Raw genomic sequence first — 20225 nt, forward strand, 5'->3', positions numbered from 1 at the left:
AAGTGATGAGACGGGGAGATGGGGAGAGTTTCCCCACCAGTCTTACTGCTTATCTAGGAACGGGAGAGTGGGCGTTTTTTACAAAACCTTTAGCAGTATTGCTACTCTAGTTTTATGGTTAAGCAAGTTTAGAGACAAGGGGAATAAACCAGAAAGTTTTAATCCCTTATCTCGTAGTTTATATATTCAAAATAAGGAAAGTGTTCTGGTTTTTGTAACTTCTTTTTTGCAATGTAAAACAATGAATTGAAACACATTAATCTTGGCTTCAAGTGCAGGCACAGGGTGCCATTTTCTCATCAATATATCTTACATATACACAAAACATGTTTACAAAGATGCAGGAGAATTAGAAACATAACAGAGGTGACAGAAGAGTCCCAAGCTAGAAGATGATTTTTTCAATTTGTTAAATTTATCACTCTGTGTCTGACTAAAATGTCCTTTTATTATCAAAACAAAATGAATTTCTTCAGATAAATTCTTTCTATGAAAATCTTTGTGTTTTTCTTTTATCACTCAGCCTGGCCATCTGAAATGAGATGAGAAGCAAGACTCAGAAAGTTAATTAGCACCAGGCTAACATTTACTGTAACTAATCATTTAGCACTTTTTGGCTGTGCACATTTTCCATTAAATTTTCACGAGAAAAAAAGACAGATCATCAATATATGTTGTGCACAGCAAAATACTGGTCATCAAGATCTTAAATTGCTTGCAGCATTCGGACTGGCCCTTGATAGGATTAATTTATAGCTTAAAAGTAAGTCACTTAATGTATTGTTTGCAAAAACTTTCAGAAAAATAGTCACTTTTGACTATGTCGAAGTCTCACCATTTCTGGCCATGATCAAGGTCTCCTGATTTCATGAGGAGCCCAGAATGCTCTCAGTATCTATACCTCTGTGGCCACCCTCGTTCTTAAATTTAAAATCAACTCATGCAGAAAAACTACTCCAATACCTCCTCTCCATGGGACTCTGTTATTGTAATTTGAAATGTAGAGCTAAGATGTTGTCTTTGTTCACTAGCCTTCAGTGAGCTGTTCTACAATCACTTCCAATTACTTAAACCATTTCCACAACAATTGGCCTCAATTTTTAAAAGTTAGAACCACTTGGCTGTTGCTTCAGGAAAGCTTTACTAAGAGTGTTGCTAGGAACTCAGTTTCATTTTGTCTTTACAGTGAAGTCGCCATACAAACTGGAAGCAAAATGGTACCGGCTTCAAGAATTTTCAAATGGCCACACTAAAAGATGTGATGGTAAAAGAATGAGCTATGTTCATGAAATTTCCCATCACCATCAGAAATGTTCCCAAATGTTGACCAGGCAAATGATGAATGCAAAAATGGATCCCTCCCACAAAGGCCCCCAAAACAGCATTAGGAAACAAGTTAATATATTATTACTCCTTGATGGAACGGCATGGCAAAATATTTACCTTCTTTCCATAACTTTCCACTTACCAACTTAAATGTCAATGTTTTTAAAGCTTTGGGATCATCTACAATCTTCTGTAAATTAGCAGCCACTGTAAAACACAAACATGGAGAAAAAGCATCTAAATTATTTCTAGTAACACTGGATTTCCACATCAGTGATTCAGAAAATCTGACTAATGATGCAATAACCTGCAAAATCATTTCTTTTACAGACATTACAAAGTCTATATAAATGACCAAAGTACTCATAAAGACATTTTCTACAACAACCTACATCTTCAGCACATCTGAATCACTATAAATTGACCCCACATTTTATACAATAAAATGAGAAATTACTTTCTAATGGGAAGTAGAAATGAGAGTAGCCCCCAGTGTTTCTGCTCCCTGGTTTTTCTCAACACGCATGCCTAAGAAACCTATTAGCCAGGAGAGGGTGGTACAAAACAGAGAGGGGAAGTATTTGCACAGACCTGTTTCTTTGGAAATAATAGGTCAGTGCATTTGAACTCCTATCCCTATAAACCCACTCAATTTTCTGCATCCATTTTCACCAAAGCAACAACATACAGTGGATAGTCACCTCCACGACTCAGGCATATGTTTTAGTGCTTTTAGAGCAGAAGGATCTGTCAAAGCAGGGAAATACCACCTTGAGCAACACACAGTCAGCTGAACGGGGTGAAGCACTATAGCCTGACAGTCTGGAGCTCAATCAATAGTGAAGCTGTGTTTTTAGCATGAGCCAGGCTCAGAGACCTGCCCTGCGCTCTGTGGTGCCATGATGTATTTGATGCTCTTGTAGAGAAGTCAGCCTTTCCTGCATAGGGTACTCTTTATGAACAGAATTCTCAAGAGGAGATGCAGATGGAAATTTAACACCCCGCTCTTTCCACATCTAAGTCTATAAAGTACAATGCACTCAAAGTCAAGTGCTATTGGTCAGGGAGAGCGAAGTTACTACTGAAGAAATTAGGGGAGAAAGTCTCTATCATTTTAATTTTTCTTGAGGAAAATCCCCTGTTGCTTCACTAACTAGGCATCTGAAAAGTTACGTATTTTAAGAAGAAACAGGAAGAGAAAATAGTAACCATTTTAAAAAAGTGTTTCAAGTAGAAAGAAAATCTGTGCAAATTTTATTTTTCTCTAAGTTGACTAAAAACTACCTAAATACATGGATTTTTGGCAGATTAGTTTATTTCATTTAATCCATCTGTGGAGGAGAAAAAAATGAAAATTGTATCTTCACTGTGACCTCTTTCTCTTTATAAACCATAATTTCAAGCACTATTTTATCTTCATCTACTGCCCTCTTAATCCTTCCATTCTGAGTGATCTGCAAAGTGTCATTTTTGTTAACACCCCTCTCCCCCACTCAGCGTTATCTCTCACCCCTCTTGGTTTTTTTTTTTTTTTTTTTTTGGCCCCCACAAGCAAACTCTCACACATACCAGGTATGCATCCTGGGCTACCAACCTCAGTCTAGTTATCATCACCAAGCTTCTTTGGGTCTCCTTGAGAGTTCTCTGAACTTATCTCAGACACTAAACTCAGCTAGTAATCCATGTAAGAAACACTGGCTCATGGAGGAAAAAGCTCTGCTGTGAAATTCTGCCCAGTAAAATCCAGTACTCGCTGTGTCAGGGCATTCTGACTATATGCAAATTGCAGCAACTGGACACAGTCACCATTTTCTTAAAGCATAAAAGTGTTCTAATAGTTCCTCTGACTTGGACTGATTTCATGAGTGGCCATAAAGTCTTCATATGAATTTCAGCCCTTTCATTAGAGAGTCTCAGTTAATGGGGGTGATTTACTGCCTTGTTCTGGGTCATCTATTTCCAGTCTGCTCTCTAATTCTGCCAAAAGCAGAGCTCCATCCTACACTAATTCACAGCCCTCTCTTTGGTGGACATGCATCTGTGCTAGCGCCAATTTCCAAGGAGTAGGGCTAAACAAGTTGTAGCCTGGAGGGCAAGACTGAGCCACCAGCATCTTAAACAATCACCCCAGCAACCATGGTCCCCAAGTGTGATTCCTACACCTTGGGGACATTAGAAATTCAAATTCTGTCTTCCGCTCAAAAGCAAAAATAGCAAAACTGGCCACTTACCTGATTACTTATCCCAGCTGCTAGGCTTATTTTCAATTTAGCTGATTCTAATTTGTTGTAAAGTGCTATAAAATACCTCCATTTAACTGACATCACATAAAATTCAGGGTGATGCTAATTTCTCTTCCAGTAGCAATGCTCATTAAAAAGATGGGTGTCACTGTTTTCTCCCTTCTCCTGACTGTGCACCTGGATTTCTAAAATAAAAACGCTCCTTACCTGGAACGTGAGCTGAGAGGAAGGGCTGGCTAGGGCTAGTTGTTACCTTAGAGCTTCTCAAGTAGTGCTGACAGCTTCGTGTTTTAAGATACTCTAGTTTGGAGTTCCCGTCGTGGCTCAGTGGTTAATGAATCTGACTAAGAACCCTGAGGTTGTGGGTTTGATCCTTGCCTTTGCCCAGTGGGTTAAGGATCCGGTATTGCCATGAGCTATGGTGTAGGTTGCAGATGCGGCTCGGATCCTGCGTTGCTGTGGCTCTGGCATAAGCTTGGCAGCTATAGCTCCGATTAGACCCCTAGCCTGGGAACCTCCATATGCCACGGGTGCGGCCCTCGAAAAGGAAAAAAGACCAAAAAAGACCTCTAGTTTTCCCCCCAAATATGGGGCTCCTGAACCCTGCTTACTAAGCATGGTCCTCAATGCATTTCTGATCCCAACCGGCTTTTTCCAATAAAGCTCATTGCCCTAGTTTCTGATCAAGACTCTGTTTTATTCCTTGAACTTGAACCTGCTCTCCTCCCCAGTCCACTCTTTTTGGGATCTGTGCACTTTCTGTCTCTTGGCCACACAAGACATAATACTCACCAAGGCCCCAGAGAGACTGTGGCCCTCTTGTGTGAACCATCTGTTTCTTGATATTTTTTTGTCCCTGTGTCACACTGTAGGCTTGAGAAGTTTCTATTTGCTCTTTAGGATAACATCTGGTCTAAGGTATGGTAAGTGTTGTACTTTATGAAGCTGTAATAACATCATTAAGAACCACATGGAAAAAGACACTGATGCCCTGTACCTCCCTGAATTTAAACAGAGAAGGCAATAAGATTGTCCTGGGGCTAATCCATCAGAGACAAGGCAGCAGAGCTGACATTTCCCTGGCAAACTGAGTCGGGCATTCTCCAGACACTGCTTTCTCTATAAACTCTTTGTAACCCTTGGATTCTCTACACCTTGACAGTTCGGAAAGTAACAGAGAGATAATGACTGTTTAACAGCCTGTGTTTGTATTCTGAGTGATTAGTGAAAAGATCCACTTTTCTGCCCCACATACCAGTGTATTTCACAACAATCTCATCTAGCACTGATGTTCTGACGGAGGTGACTTAATTTACTTAATTCAAGTTATTCTCAAGCAAAAGCACGCCAAATGAACACCAAGTCTGATATATTCCCCTGGAGGAAATTATGAGACAGACAAAAGTGCAGACCCAGGTAACCTGACAAGATGATAACATCACAATATTGTTTTACTCAAAGACACACCCTGTACATTGCACTGTTGCAGAAAGCAGCATGAGATTGCAAAGAAAGACAGAGACATGGGTGTCAAAAGAAAATCCAAGCTCTAATAAGTAAGGAGAAAAGGAGATGCTAGGAGGGTGAGTGTCTCGTGGTTACTGCTATAACACTAATGCAAAATTATGGCTAATTAGCACTCTATTTGGGACAAAAGGAAAGAGATTTCCCTTATTATCTCTGCTAAATCTCCAGGCTCTTATGTCCATGAAATGTAGCACAGCATGTGAGAGCCTGAATTCTCCAGCCAGAGCGCCTGGGTTCAAATCCTCCTGTGTGGCCCTGTGAACCTGGGCAAGGTTCTTTAGCCTGTTGGTACATGAGGTTATACATCTGTAAAATGTGGATGTTAATGGTAGTGCCCAACAGGGCTGTTCTGAAGACTGAGTTAATAACAAAGTGCTTAAATAGTGCACAGAAACTGACTTCTCAGTGCCTCCAGGGCTCCAGCACAAATGCAGCCGCCATCATCGCCTTAAGCATCCTACAGTAACCTGCTTCCACCCCAGTCCCTCAGTATCCCCCCGCAGTCAGATGCGCCTTCCAACATGCACTCAGACCAGGTGACTTTTCTACTCAAACCCCTGTGATAAGCTTTCCCACCCAGAGGAAAAACAAGAGTCTCCACAAGGAGTTGGCCTCCTGGCCCAGGTCTGACCTCATCCCTCAGCTTTCTTTCTTGCTGTCCCTGTTCCAGACACAAAAGCCTCGGTGCTGCCCCTTGAGCCTTCAAAGCAGGCTCCCCCCACAACCCCAGACCCTCTCTACCTGCCATTCTTCTGCCAGAAATGCTGCTTCTCCGTGACTGCTCCTCTCTCTCCAAGTGGCTGCTCACATGTCCCTGGCTACCCGATCACCACCCCTCCACAGCTCTACTCTCTAGTTCCTTACCCGGATTTTTTTTTTTTTTTTCACAGCATTTATCATCACCGCAAATGCTATTTATGAAATTTTGGATGTGGCTTTTCGCTTATCACCTCCCACCCCGCCCCGAGGAATATGAGCTCCTAAGGGTGTAGGAACTTTAATCTGTCTGTTCACTGCTTTGTTCCTCGTGCCGGACACATAGTGTCAATATAGAAGGTTCTAAGATCCTAAAAACCCCAGGTCAATAGCCTCTTATAGGAGAATTATTCATACCTTACAAGACTTCTACAAATGTGTTTCCTAAGCAGTAATCTCATTTACTTTCCAAAAGCAAATTAATTAACTCTTGGCTCATCTCAAATGAATATCCTAGGCAACCATGACTTAAAAGATGGGCCATTTTTCTTTTTCTAAAAATTGAGATAGAATTAATATAGAATATTAAACTAGTTTCAGATGTACAACATATTGTTTCAATGTGTATATCTATTACGAAATGACTGCAGTAAGTCTAGTTAACATCCATCACTACATGCTGGGCCCTGGGGTGTAGCCATAGTGAGTTTGCGAAAGTCCTCTGACAGCTATTTCTCAGTCCACCATAGTCTTGTGAGTCTTGTGGACATTTCAATGCTGGATGGGTGTTGTTTTTTTTTTTTTGGCGGCAAGGGGTGGGGTGTCATCTCTCAGGTGCAATGGTGGAGTTTAAGGCAAAATTGTGCCCCTTCTACCTGTTTCAAGGTGGGTCTTTTGCTCATTTGCCTGATATATAGGCATTGCGCAGGTCACTTTAGGGTTTCTTTCAGAGGAAACTATTCCATACAGCTATAGATTCAGTGCATCTGTGGAAGGAATTGAGTCTAGCATCCTCCTGTGTCACATCTAGAACTGGGACACAGGATTTCTAATCCATCTGCAGTTTCCAACAGTTCTGCCTTTAACACAGGTTTGAAATGGTTTACTTCTCTTCATCTCTACTATCTCCACCCCATTTCATCCACAATGAATCACCAAGATTGGCTGGTTTTTTTTTGCTTTTTAGGGGCCGCACCCACAGCATATGGAGGTTCCCAGGTTAGGGGTCCAATCGGAGCTATAGCTGAGGGCCTATGCCACAGCCACAGCCACATCAGATCCAAGCCTCATCTGCGACCTTCACCACAGCTCATGGAAACACCAGATCCTTAACCCACTGAATGAGGCCAGGGCTCGAACCTGCAACTTCATGGTTCCTAGTTGGATTTGTTTCTGCTGTGCCACGATGGGAACTCCAGGATGGGAGGGTTTTCATTAATTTTTTTCAGAGTCCAGGTGAGTCCCCAGGTAAACCAGCCATACTAGCATAGGTGGTCCCCAGACAAAAGGAATCTACAGTGGGTGGTAGAGGAGGATGTAGTGAGCATCAGTGTGACCTCCAGACCAGCTACCGCAGTGAGGACTAGAAGTCACACCACTGCCTAGGGAACAAGACCAACCCCTCCTGGAGGATCCATGTGGTGCACAGGGGGACAGCCATGAATACTGTATTGTGCAGCCCAGACCTGCTCTTCAGGAATGAAGCAACTGTCCTCCCATCTAGTGGGTTATGGTGGCTGATGACCCTCAGCTCATCCCTCTTTGGGAATGCCCTTTGCCAAAGAGTGCTGTCTCATCCCAAGTTGGTGCTCTCCCCAAAGGCAGCCTGAACCAATGACTGATCAATAAGCAGCAAGGCCTCACTGTCTCAGGGCAGGACTAGGAGTCATCTTAGAACCACAGCTCCCTAAGGGATTAGAAGGAGCCTTTGCTGTGGTCCAATTGTAGCTGAATGCCTCTGTCTGCAAAAGTCTACTTCCTTCACTCTCTCACAGATGTCAGTCATGAAACCATCCTCAGAAAACCACCTGCATGCAAATCTATGCCTCTGAGTCTTCTTCCTGGGAAATCTTAAGACTCCATCCACAGATGGAGGACATGGTACAGTCACCATAGAAAGTGTTTCCATTATTGAAATTTTAAGACAGTACAAATGATAAAATATTTGAGAAAAGGGGGAATCAGTTTATTTATTTATTTATTTATTTTTTAGGGCCGCACCTGAGGCATATGGAAGTTCCAAGGCTAGGGGTCAAACTGGAGCTACAGTTCCTGGCCACACCACAGCCATAGCAACGCCAGATCTGAGCCATGTCTGCGACCTAAACCATAGCTCTCAGCAATGCCAGATCCTTAACCCACTGAGCAAGGCCAGGGATTGATCCCACATCCTCATGGACACTAGTTGGGTTTGTCACCACTGAACCACAATGGGGAACTCCCAAAACCAGTCTATTATAAAATAGCTTTCTTTGCATTTCACTCAAAATTAGGCTCCCAGGTGAAAAGAAAAACTTGTAGTTAGATTTTAGGAATGTTACAGTTACTTATAAGCAAACAACCCTTGAGATCAAAATTTTAAACAGAATTAAGTATTAGTAGTATTTACATACAGCAGGAAGAGATTACGGGAAATCAAAGAATCAGAAACATACTTGCCATTCTCATCAAGATTTGGGTAAATTCCAGTTAATTACTATTATCTGGGCATAATGGGAAAGTGTGAAACAGTATGGAATAGGTAAAGTGGCGGGTATTGAATCTGTCCTTTAAAATGTAATAATAAAATTGATATTTTCATCTTGAGTTTCCCTTACTGTACCTTCAGGTCGGGCTTTATGAACTGGACCACAGTATGGTAATGGAAGGGTCTGATAATTGTTGTGTTATTATTGTTCATTCTGAAAGCCATGGAATAGCATAATCAATTAAATTGCAGCCTCACTTAGGAGGTGGAGGTTATAGACTGGTACGTTTATAGTTTACTGTATGAAGAATGGCTAAATGTTAAAGCCATGCTTGCCAAGAATATTCAACTTTCACCTGAGATGAAAATAAGATTAATTTACTTGCTTTGAAAAAAAAAAACAGGATTATTTTTTCAGAGATATAGTTGTTGGAAAGGGCTTGAGTTCTTCAAAAAATAGGATGAATTCTACAGGTGTCGTAACCTGGGGTCTTTAGTCTTGGGATCCTTTAAATTATAGGCCAAACATTGTCTGCATATTTCTGGGGAGAAGGTGAATAGCTTTTACTGGATTCTTATGGGGTCATGTCCAGTATAATTCTAACAATCACTGTCCCAAATGCTCACTACCATCTTCTCTTACTCGAACATGAGCAACGTGGAGGTGGGGCCTTTGGTTTATTTTTACAATGGCTTTCCTGAAGTATAACTGACATACAATAAGCTGCACACATTTTCAATGTGGTAAGTTTAAAAAAAATTTTTTTTCTTTTTATGGTGACACCTGTGGTACATGGAAATTCCTGGACCAGAAGCATAATCACAGCTGTGGCTGAGGTCTACCGCACAGCCATGGCAATGTCAGATCTGAGCCTAATCTGCTACCTATGCTGCAGCTTGGGGCAATGCCAGAGCCTTTACTGATTGATTGATTGATTGATTGATTTAAATATTGATTTAAATATTGATTTATTTAGGGCCAAACCCATGGCATATGGAGGTTCCCAGGCTAGGGGTCGAATCAGAGCTACAGCTGCCGGCCTAGACAATAGCCACAGCCATGCCAGATCTGAGCTGCTCTGCGACCTACACCACAGCTCACGGCAATGCTGGATCCTTAACCCACTGAGCAAGGCCAGGGATTGAACCCACAACCTCTTGGTTCCTAGTCAGATTCGTTTCTACTGCACCACAACAGGAACTCCATTGCCAGATACTTAACCCACTGAATGAGGCCAGGGATTGAACCCACACCCTCACAGAGAAGTCAGGTCCTTAACCCTCTAAGTCACGACTTGAACTCCTAGTTTTGGCTGCATCCTAGGCACATGGGAGTTCCTGGGCCAGACTGCGATCTATACCATAGCTGTGGCAATGCCGGATCCTTAAACCACTGTGCCAAGGCAGGAGTGCCACAATGTGGCAACTTTTGACACATGTTTGTGCCAGTAAAACCATCACCAGAAGCAAGATAATGAAGGTATTCGTGACACCCCCAAACTTCCTCAGACCCTTTATTTATTTATTTGTCTTTTTAGGGCCTCACCCACAACATATGGAGATTACCAGGCTGGGGGTCCAATCGGAGCTATAGCCACCAGCCTACACCACAGCCACAGCCGTGCCAGATCCGAGCCACGTTTGCAACCTTTACCACAGCTCACAGTAATGCCAGATTCTTAACCCACTGAGCGAGGCCAGGGATCGAACCCGAGTCCTCATGGAGGGTAGTTAGGTTCGTTAACCACTGAGCCACGATCGGTGCTCCCCCTCAGACCCTTTATAATTCCCCCACCTTTCCCTCTTTTTAATCTCTATAGGAAACCATGGTCCCGTTTTCTGTCACCATAGATTAATCTGCATTTTCTAAAAGTTCATTCAAGTGGAGTCATATAAGCACATACTCATTTTGCCTGGCTTTTCTCACCTATCATAATCATTTTGAAATCTGCCCATACTGCAGGTGTATCATCGATTCTTTCCTGTTTATCCCTAAGTAGTATTTCAATGAATGACTACATGACAGTTTATGTATTTACCTCTTGATGGACATTTGGGTTACTTCTAGGGTTGGCTATTATAAATGAAGCTGTTATCAACATTTATGTACAAGTCTTTGTACAGACATACATTCCCCTCTAATTTGGGTAGATACCTAGGACTAGAATGGCTAGGTCACATGGTAGATGTGAATAACTTTTAAAAAAACTGCCAAAATATTTTTGAGGGTGATTGTGCCATTTTTGTATTCCCACCAGCCGTGTATGAGATTTCTAGTTTCTTACCCACTTGTCAACACTCTGTATGATCAGTCATTTTAATTTTAGCCATTCTAATTACTGTGTAGTAAAATCTCACCGTAGTTTTAAATTGCATTTCCCTAATAGAGCATCTTTCCGTATACATATGTGGTGGAGTCTTTTTATAGCCATTTTCTGACAAGGAAAGTATTAAGTGATTTTTTAATGTGTAGATCCTAAGTCTGAGTTGAATTAAAGAAAAAGAAGGAAATAATTATATCATGGAAGGCAGAAGAGATAAAACACAGGACAGTCATCTAACTTTGTTTTCTACAGACACCAAGAAAAGACTTTCCAGGTCTTTGCTGTGTACAGTGAAAAGTTTTTACGTAATTATGCTACATGTTTAGATTCCAAAAGAGGCTTATACTCAGGTGCACTTTCTGGAAATATTAACAAGACTATATGTGCATGAAGGCAAAACATACTCTGGGATTCTGATGACAATCTCACAACCATTCTTGAGGGAGGACTTACATGCAAAGTATTAACTGAGTTCAAACTAAGACAACAGGGCAACTGCTCTCCAGTGCACTGTATGTGGAAGACAATACAATTTGTGTCTCCCTTAGTGCCTCCATCCCTTGACTAAAAACAAAAACACTTACAGAAACAAGTCTATATAACCTAAGTCTGTGTAAGTCCTTAAGCCGCCTCTACAACTTTGAAAAATCATATGAATTTTAGAAAAATTCTCAACAGTTAGAGGAAATACGCCGAAGGGAAACAAAACACTTAACTTCATGGGAATTACTTTTTTCTTACTGTCACTTGCGCTTCACCCTAATCTGTTTTATAAAGAGGTTTTTGCAATAGTCACATATTAACAGGATGCACACACACTGAGATTTAAACTAGGGTCCTCTGGACTAGGAAAAGCTTTGGAAAAGTTAAAAGTAATGAGACAGTAAATGCTACTTAAATTATGGACCAGTGCAGCCAACTGAGGCAGAGCCATCTGGCAAAAGCACAAACAGCAGAGAAGTCTGAAGGACTCTGAGCCTGGCACGTGGTGGCAGCCTTCCAAACAGAAGCATTTTGCACACATGTGGCCCACCCACACTTGTTTATATTATATGGCACTGCGCCCCAGAGAAAGACACCTACTTTATCTTCACTTCTTGAGTGTTTTCTAAAGACTGTGTTATATCCCAAAGCATTTAAAGTAAGGGTTTAGTAGCCAATGAAAAGTACAGAGCAAGGTTGAATAATTTTCTTCTTCAATAATAAGAAATGGACACAGTTCAAGAGTTGGCTGGGTCTTCATTGGAGGTTAGGCCATACTAAAAAATAAAGAACACAGTCACCCTACTTATTAGGGAGCTAGAATGACAGTCTAATACTGAGCCTGGTACCTGGTGGGTGCTAAATGAATTAACAGTGAAAGGTCAGCGAGTACATGGTTGCCAAAATTAGAAAGTGTTTTTCCGGAAGCTCATATTTCTCCTCTGCAAAGATGAAGATAAGTAGAGTGATCAGGGTGAATTTAAAAAGTTTATCATATCAGACCTCCCCCTTCCACTTTACCAACTCATGGTACAGCAGCAACCTCCTAGGTCTTTTTAAGTGCTTCAATTCTTCCCTCTCTCCAACTTGCAAAGGGGAAGGAAGCATGAAGACAGACAAGGTCTGTTTAGCTCACTGTGGTACACCCAATACCCAGTACAGGTTCTGCCGCAGAGAACGTGCACATAATTAATTATGGATGAATGCATGAAAATAAACTAGTGGTGTATTTTTTTTTCAAAGAGAACATGTTAACTCTTCTAGGCACCTGCAATTAAATCTGAGCCTTATTCTCTCATTATGGGTAGGATGGATTTCATAGTAAGGAAATTTTAGTTCATTACAAACTAGTGAAGATAGAATTATTCTCCTTTATTGTGCAAGGAAGGGATAAAGCCTCTCCTGCCACAAAGAGTGGAAAAGTTTGGGCATTCAAGGGTATCTTCTGATTATGGTAGACTGAACTTGAGACATCCTCATCCCTGCCTTCTGCATTAGGTCCCCCAGATGCTTATCCCATCTTTTAATTATGCCAGATGTCTAGCCTAATGCCCTAGGTCTCCTCTCCTTGAATTATGACATTTGAACTATGTTCCCCTCCCATCCTGTACCTGCTCCCATCCCAGCTTCAAAACTCAAAGGTTCTGGACTCTAATTTCTGCTGTTTCCAACCCTCCAGAGTCTAGGCATGTGGGGGTGGGGAGCAATAGTACTCAAAGATTCTTAGATACATATTTTATCATGAGAAAGTAGCTCATGAAGTGACTAGACAACTTGGCTCTGCTGTGCTGTGGGGCAAGGTTGGGGATGGAGGGCACAGAGTGTTATACGTTGGGTACAAGGAAACTCAAGCTCTTGCCTATTAAAATCCATGTTTTTTAAAAAGCAGGTGTGTGTTCCAATATGGATACTATAGGAGGCATTCAGGTATTAAACTAATTCTTACAAAAGTGGGTACCCTGAACTGCTAAGGTGTTCCTGCTGGACACTGGGCAGATACAAATGTAAGTAATGGAAACCTTGCCTTGCTTAGTGAGTGGGCAGACTCATAAACAAATGATTACAGGAGTGCTGCTGGAGGGGACAGACCAAGGAGCAAAGACAGCAAAGAGGCAAACTGCCTGGAGAGTTCTGGGTATGATGCTAGGAAGAGGTGATACGTGAAAGAAGAGGAGGAGTTTGCCAGGGCACTGGGAGCATTCCAGGTAGAGGATGAGCATGTGAAAGGCGGGAGCAGAACAAGTCTGAGTGCCACAATGAAGGGGCCAGTACACTGGAGCGAGCCTGGGCTGAGGGATGAGGGGAGATACAGGTGAGGAAGCTGGCAGAGGCCAATCATCTACGCCTGGTCCACCAAAGGATTGTGGCCTTCATCTTATAGGAAAGGAGTTTTAAACATGACACCAGTTAATAATGGTATTAGCAATACACACTGAAGAATGTTATCATTATTCATGAAAGCTGGAGAAATATAAAGTTTCAGCTTGGCTATGTAAAAGGAAAAATATTTTAACAGTCACATGAAATACTGATTAGAATTGAAAATAACATTAAATTGTCAACTTTTTAATGCACGTTTCCTTTTCCATTATGGCTTATCACAGGATATTGAATATAGTTCCCTGTGCTATATAGTAGGACCTTGTTGTTTATTCATCCTATACATAATAGTCTCCATCCACTAATCCCAAACTCCTACTCCATCCCTCCCCCATGGGATGTTTTCTATGTCTGTGAGTCTGTTGCTGTTTTGTGGATAAGTTCATTTGTGTCGTACTTTAGATTTCACATATAGGTGATTACCATATGGTATTTTTCTTTCTCTTTCTGACTTCCTTAGTATGGTCATTTCTAGGTCCATCCATATTGCTGTCAATGGCATTATGTCATTCTTTTTATGGCTGAGTAATATTCCATTGTATATGTGTAACACATATTCATTCATCTGTCAGTGGGCATTTAGGTGGCTTCCTTGTCTTGGCTGTCGTAAACAGTGCTGCTATGAACACAGGGGTACATGTATCCTTTTGAATTATAGTTTTGTCCAGATATATGCCCAGAAGTGTGGTTGCTGGATCATATGGAGCTCTATTTTCAGTTTTTTTGAGGAACTTCCATACTGTCATTCATAGTGGCTGCACCAATTTACATTTTTACCAACATTGTAGGAGGGTAGCCTATTTAATGCATTTTTAAAAGCTTTATACATATAGAGCCAGTGTTCATATTTATAGCTCATGTAGAATGATGTTCTCACACAGGCTGTGAAAAAAGTTAAAGTACATTGTCTGGGTTAAGATACACTGAAGTGGGCATAAAAATACCTGACATTATGGAGTTCCCTTTGTGGCTTAATGGTTATGAACCCAACTAAGATCCATGAGGATGCAGGCTAGATCCCTGACCTTGCTCAGTGGGTTAAGGATCTGGCAGCTGTGGTGTAGGTTGCAGACGAGGCTTGGATCTGGCATTGCTGTGGCTATGGTGGTGGCGTAGGCCAGGAGCTATAGCTCTGATTCGACCCCTAGCCTGGGAACTTCCATATGCTGTGGGTGCAGCCCTAAAAAGCAAAAAACAAAACAAAACAAAAAACCCCTGACTTTAGTACTCTCATGCAGTCAGCTCTGCCTCATTTATTCTAAGACACCTGAGTGCCTGGGATGTGCATTTTAATGCAGCTAACCTTATGTAGAGGAGCTTTTTTCTCCCAGACTATTCATTAATTGAGAAATCAATTTTGCTATATTAGTTGCCCTAATTGAACAGATAAGAATTCCCTTATGAGGGAATTCATTTTTCTTTCCTGATATTGTTCTCTTACCACCAGGGTAATGGAGAAGTAAGAGCTTCTATTGGAAAAAACAAAAACAAAAACAAAAAAACAGTGGGGGGGGGGGAACACCTTCCGTGGAAGAACTTCAGAATTGACTTTTTGTTTGAACACTTGTTTGTCTTGCCACAATGCTGTATGATTAAAGTTATCAGTGGAAAAGCAGCTTACAATGTGTCCTGATATGAGAAGGGACATCCAGGGGTTACCGACTCCAACGCTGCTTCTTCAGGCAGGACTGTGTGTCTATCATTCAATACCAGGAGGAAGTTGTTTATCCTGCATCTGAGATCAATAGAAGGACTTTCTGATCTTTCTTCATTACCCAATGCCAGAGAGCATACCAGTTATAGCTTTATTCCATGACAGCACGTCTTTTTTTTTTTTTTTAATATAACATGTGAGAATTTTATTATTTATTTATTTATTTTGGTGTTTTTGTCTTTTATGGCCACAGCTGCAGCATATGGAGGTTTCCAGCCTAGGGGTCCAATCGGAACTGTAGCTGCCGGCTTATGCCAGAGCCACAGCAACACGAAAATCTGAGCCACGTCTGTGACCTACACTACAGCTCATGGCAACGCCAGATCTTTAACCCACTGAGTGAGGCCAGGGATTGAACCCATGTCCTCAGATGCTAGTCGAGTTCGCTAACCGCTGAGCCATGACAGGAATTCCGAGAGCGCATCTTTTTTTTTTCTTTCTTTTTTTTTTAAAGCTAATTTTATTTATTTATTTATTTATTGTCTTTTTGCTATTTCTTGAGCCGCTCCCTCGGCATATGGAGTTCCCAGGCTAGGGGTTGAATCAGAGCTGTAGCCACCGGCCTACACCAGAGCCACAGCAACGTGGGATCCGAGCCCCGTCTGCGACCTACACCACAACTCACGGCAACGCCGGATCGTTAACCCACTGAGCAAGGGCAGGGAACGAACCCGCAACCTCATGGTTCCTAGTCGGATTCGTTAACCACTGCGCCACAACAGGAACTCCCCGACACTACATCTTAATGAAACCAGCAACCTTACTGAACTGTTGGTGGACATATGACATTAATTTAGGGGCAACGGAGACTGTCAGTAAAACATAGCTGCGAAGGCTCCACAAATGCATTCTTACTTTCCTTATTAATAAATATTAACTTACGGAGTTCCCATCATAGCGCAGTGGTTAATGAATCCGACTAGGAACCATGAGGTTGCGGGTTGGATCCCTGCCCTTGCTCAGTGGGTTAATGACCCGGCGTTGCCATGAGCTGTGGTGTAGGTCGCAGATGCGGCTGGGATCCTGCGTTGCTGTGGCTCTGGCATAGGCTGGCAGTGACAGCTCCGATTAGACTCCTAGCCTGGGAACCTCTATATGCCGTAGGAGCGGCCCAAGAAATGGCAAAAAAACAAACAAACAAAATATATATGTATATATACATATATATATATTAACTTACATGTTTTGGTGAAAGAAATTTGATTCACACCTACCATAATCCATAAGAAGGTACTTTTAACAAGTAAGTACTGTAAAAATTCAACAGCCTCAAAACAACTTATACTTAAAACTCCACATAATGGGCCTGCACGTCTATCTTATTTGTTAAATAAAATGCAAGGGGAAGAAAGAAAATACAAATACTGCCAAATACTTAAATCGCAGAGTCTACAGTCACAGCTTTTCTAAATCTTTATCCCATTCATATTTCTCTACACTGGAATTCACTAGTTAAACGCACATGGCCAGCAGTGTCTGCTTATACAATACGCGGATCTATTAAACATTCCAATCTTGTTTGGGATGGAGAAAGGAGAGACAATCTTAGATGCATGCTTCAGGAACACTGCCTGTAATGCCAACCACAGTGGAGATAAATATCAAAAAGATACTTTTGTTGCCGTTATCAGAAACTATTTGAAAGAATGGCTGGGGAAATAAGACAGCCTGTAGGGAGGATGTGCTGGGTCTCTAAGGACCAAATGGGAACTAAATACTTCTTCTTACACTTACAGACAGCAACACAAAGCAATCCTGGAAACAGCTACTACAATTTTTACTTTGGTCCTTGCAAGGATATTGGAACTTCTGAACTAAAAGGTTACTGAACTTTCAGAAATGGTATGTTCTTATAAAGGGGTCAGTACATAAATGCACATGAAACATAATGAAACGAACTGAATTTCAGATTTCCATCCCCTTCCTAATCAAGAGAGAAGAGCTCAACTTTGTCTTTCAGCCTTAGGTAGCTGAGTGCAACAAATGGATTTAGACTTTTATGACAGGTAGCAGGTAAAAAATAAGGGAAATAGATGTCACATTGATTTGGGGAATAAAAACCAGAGGGAGACAAACAAAACACTTCTGGTAAAGGAATAGACAAGAAAGGAACACTGTGAGGTCATTATGAGGCACAGGTAGTTTGCTATCCGTGTAAATAAAGCTGTTGATTATCTTGAGGAAGGGAGCCATTTATTGGAGGACGCAGAGAAGGGGCTCACGCAGTGTGCCATAATGAGACTGAGGACTAAGAAGAGTCGCTGGTAATCAGAATACAGAAGAGGAGCCAAAAAAGAGATGCTGACTTGGGAATGATCATCAATAATGCACTAAGGAATAAAAATCAGAAGAATGTTTGACAGCAGTGAAAATGGCAAACATGACTGTGGGCTGTGTGTGCAGCCTCAGAGAACAAGTCAGTGCTACTTATTCCAAGGCTATTTAAGGTAGCAGGATCTCATTAACTCCGGGCAGATCTGGCTTTTCCTACCTATGGGAAGAAATCGAATGAAAAGCTGTGATATGCAACTAAAGACAAGTCCTGGTCCAAAAGACGGGGACACAAGCAAAGACAATGCAATTCCCACTGCAGTTCCACTACAAAACTAAAGCCCTTCCTTTCCCTCTCCCTTCCCAGGGCTTATCGTAATCCTATACTTATAGGATGCTAAGAAGAGGATTAACAGACGTAGATTAGCCAACTGTGAGAAGAGTAAGGATGTACAGACTGCATCCTTTCTAAACTCTGTGATAACATCACTCTTCACTGAAGCATCTATGGCAGCAGAACATTTACGAGAAAAAATACGATACGCTAATCCTGAGGCAAAAGGTAAATGATATTCTCTTTTGTTACTGGTGTACGTTGTTCATGGCTGTCCAATCATTTAAAAAACAGATCATTAAGGAGACGACCCCTGAAATTCTAATCAGATCCTGGGAAGGGCATGGCAGAGGTAACCCCAGCTGGCTGAGATCCGGATGATTTCACAATCAAAGAGCATTCTGTACTCAGCCACATGGTAAACACTGAAACCTCTGAATGACCCTCAAATGAGCATGTCTTTCTATGTCCCCCCCTTTTTTTTTTTGTCTTTTTGTCATTTCTTGGGCCGCTCCCGCGGCATATGGAGGTTCCCAGGCTAGGGGTCCAATCGGAGCTGTAGCTGCCAGCCTACGCCAGAGCCACAGCAACGGGGGATCCGAGCCGCGTCTGCAACCTACACCACAGCTCATGGCAACGCCGGACCGTTAACCCACTGAGCAAGGTCAGGGACCGAACCCGCAACCTCATGGTTCCTAGTCGGATTCGTTAACCACTGCACCATGACAGGAACTCCTCTATGTCCCTTTTAATGAGAGTATTCATTCATTCATTCATTCATTCATTTTGGCTGTACCCTGGGGCACGTGGAAGTTCCCAGACAAGCGACTGAACCGAGCCGCAGCCGTGACCTTTGCCGTAGCTGAGGCAACACTGGATCCTTAACCCACTGCACGGGGCCAGGGATTGAATCCTCACCACTGCAGAGGCAATGCTGGATCCCTAACCCACTATGCCACAGTGGGAACTCCTTAATGAGGTTTTAATTTCATTGACTGCTGATGACCATTGATTGAGAAAGTCCCTGAGTTGACAGTTCATTCTGACTTTGAGGAATTCTGCAACCTGGAATAATGAAGTGGTTCTATCTAATGATTAATGGTAACATATTTACTGAGAATTACCATGCTCTAGATTATCATGTTGTAATCCTCACAGCCACCCCATGAAGCTGGAACGAGCATTTGCCCCATTTTACTCAGGAGAGGTGAAGCACTTTGCCCAAGAAGGCCCAGCTAGGGAAAGGTAGGGGAGGCGGGAGGGCTCTCCAGAGCTTGAACACACAACCACAGTACATGCTGCTTCTCAGATATCTACCTTCTTAAAACAGACCATTACGGTTGGAAGGCGAGCACTTAAAATTTGAGCCTTAAGAAGCACTACTGCTGCCCCTCGTGTATGGGTACTCTCCCCTCCATCAAGGAGCAGGTGCCAGTGTGGCTTCCATCTCCTCTAAAAGCTAATTTTGCTCCTGCAGAGCAGTCACGAGGTTCCAGTGAAGATCCCCTTGGGGATCCAAAGATTGAACCAAGAGAGGCAGCAAAATGCACGTCACAAAGCCCTCATGGTCTCCAGCAGGACTGTTGCAGAAAGAATCAGGGCTTATGCTTCCCAACATAAAATACCATCATCTTTTTGGTCTTAGTGTCTTGCAGCCAAGATTTTTCAGATGCCTCAACACTCAAAACACTTGACAGCTGGTCCCAGTTAAAGCTGTAAAAAAAGGAAGCTGTTTTGAGGATTATTTTGTTGTCGATACTTCTATATCTATTTTCCTGCTTTAAGAAAGGAAAAAACAAAAACAATCTTTTCCTTAGGTGAAGGCTTCATCTTGTTAACATAAGAGGAAAAAAAATGTGGCTGGAATAGAAGGTGGTGACAGGGGTGATTTAGTTTACATTAAATGACAATTTTAGAAATCCACAGGTAAAATTCCTGAGAGATGATAAGCATGTTTAAAAACACCTAAAAAACTGTGGTATCTGGATATATTGAGAAAAATGCCTCTGGCAAGCAAACGGGGTGAGAAAACGGGCAGCTTCACTGCTTGCTTATGCTTTATGGGGAGGCAGCCGCGATGATAAATAGGTTGCAATGAACCACCTATGGTTTTAACATAGAGCAATATTGAAGATACTACGATCCTTGGACCAGAGTGTTCAACTCCCAGTGACCAAGGGCGAGCAGCTCTCCCAGCTGTTACTTTTCTTCTTCAACCACTGACATCCCTTAGTTGATAACA

General features: G+C 42.1%; 1 protein-coding gene across 1 annotated transcript in view; it reads right to left on the reverse strand.

The window, feature by feature from the left end:
- Positions 1 to 20225, reverse strand: part of STK39 (serine/threonine kinase 39) — a 316833-nt gene that overhangs the window by 17214 nt on the left and 279394 nt on the right. Inside the window, exon 17 of the mRNA XM_003133454.6 lies at positions 1469 to 1533. Coding sequence (XP_003133502.3) covers positions 1469 to 1533 — 65 coding nt within the window. The remainder of the gene's footprint in view (positions 1 to 1468; positions 1534 to 20225) is intronic.

The sequence above is a fragment of the Sus scrofa genome, chromosome 15, assembly GCF_000003025.6.
Source record: "Sus scrofa isolate TJ Tabasco breed Duroc chromosome 15, Sscrofa11.1, whole genome shotgun sequence".
NCBI lineage: Eukaryota > Metazoa > Chordata > Mammalia > Artiodactyla > Suidae > Sus > Sus scrofa.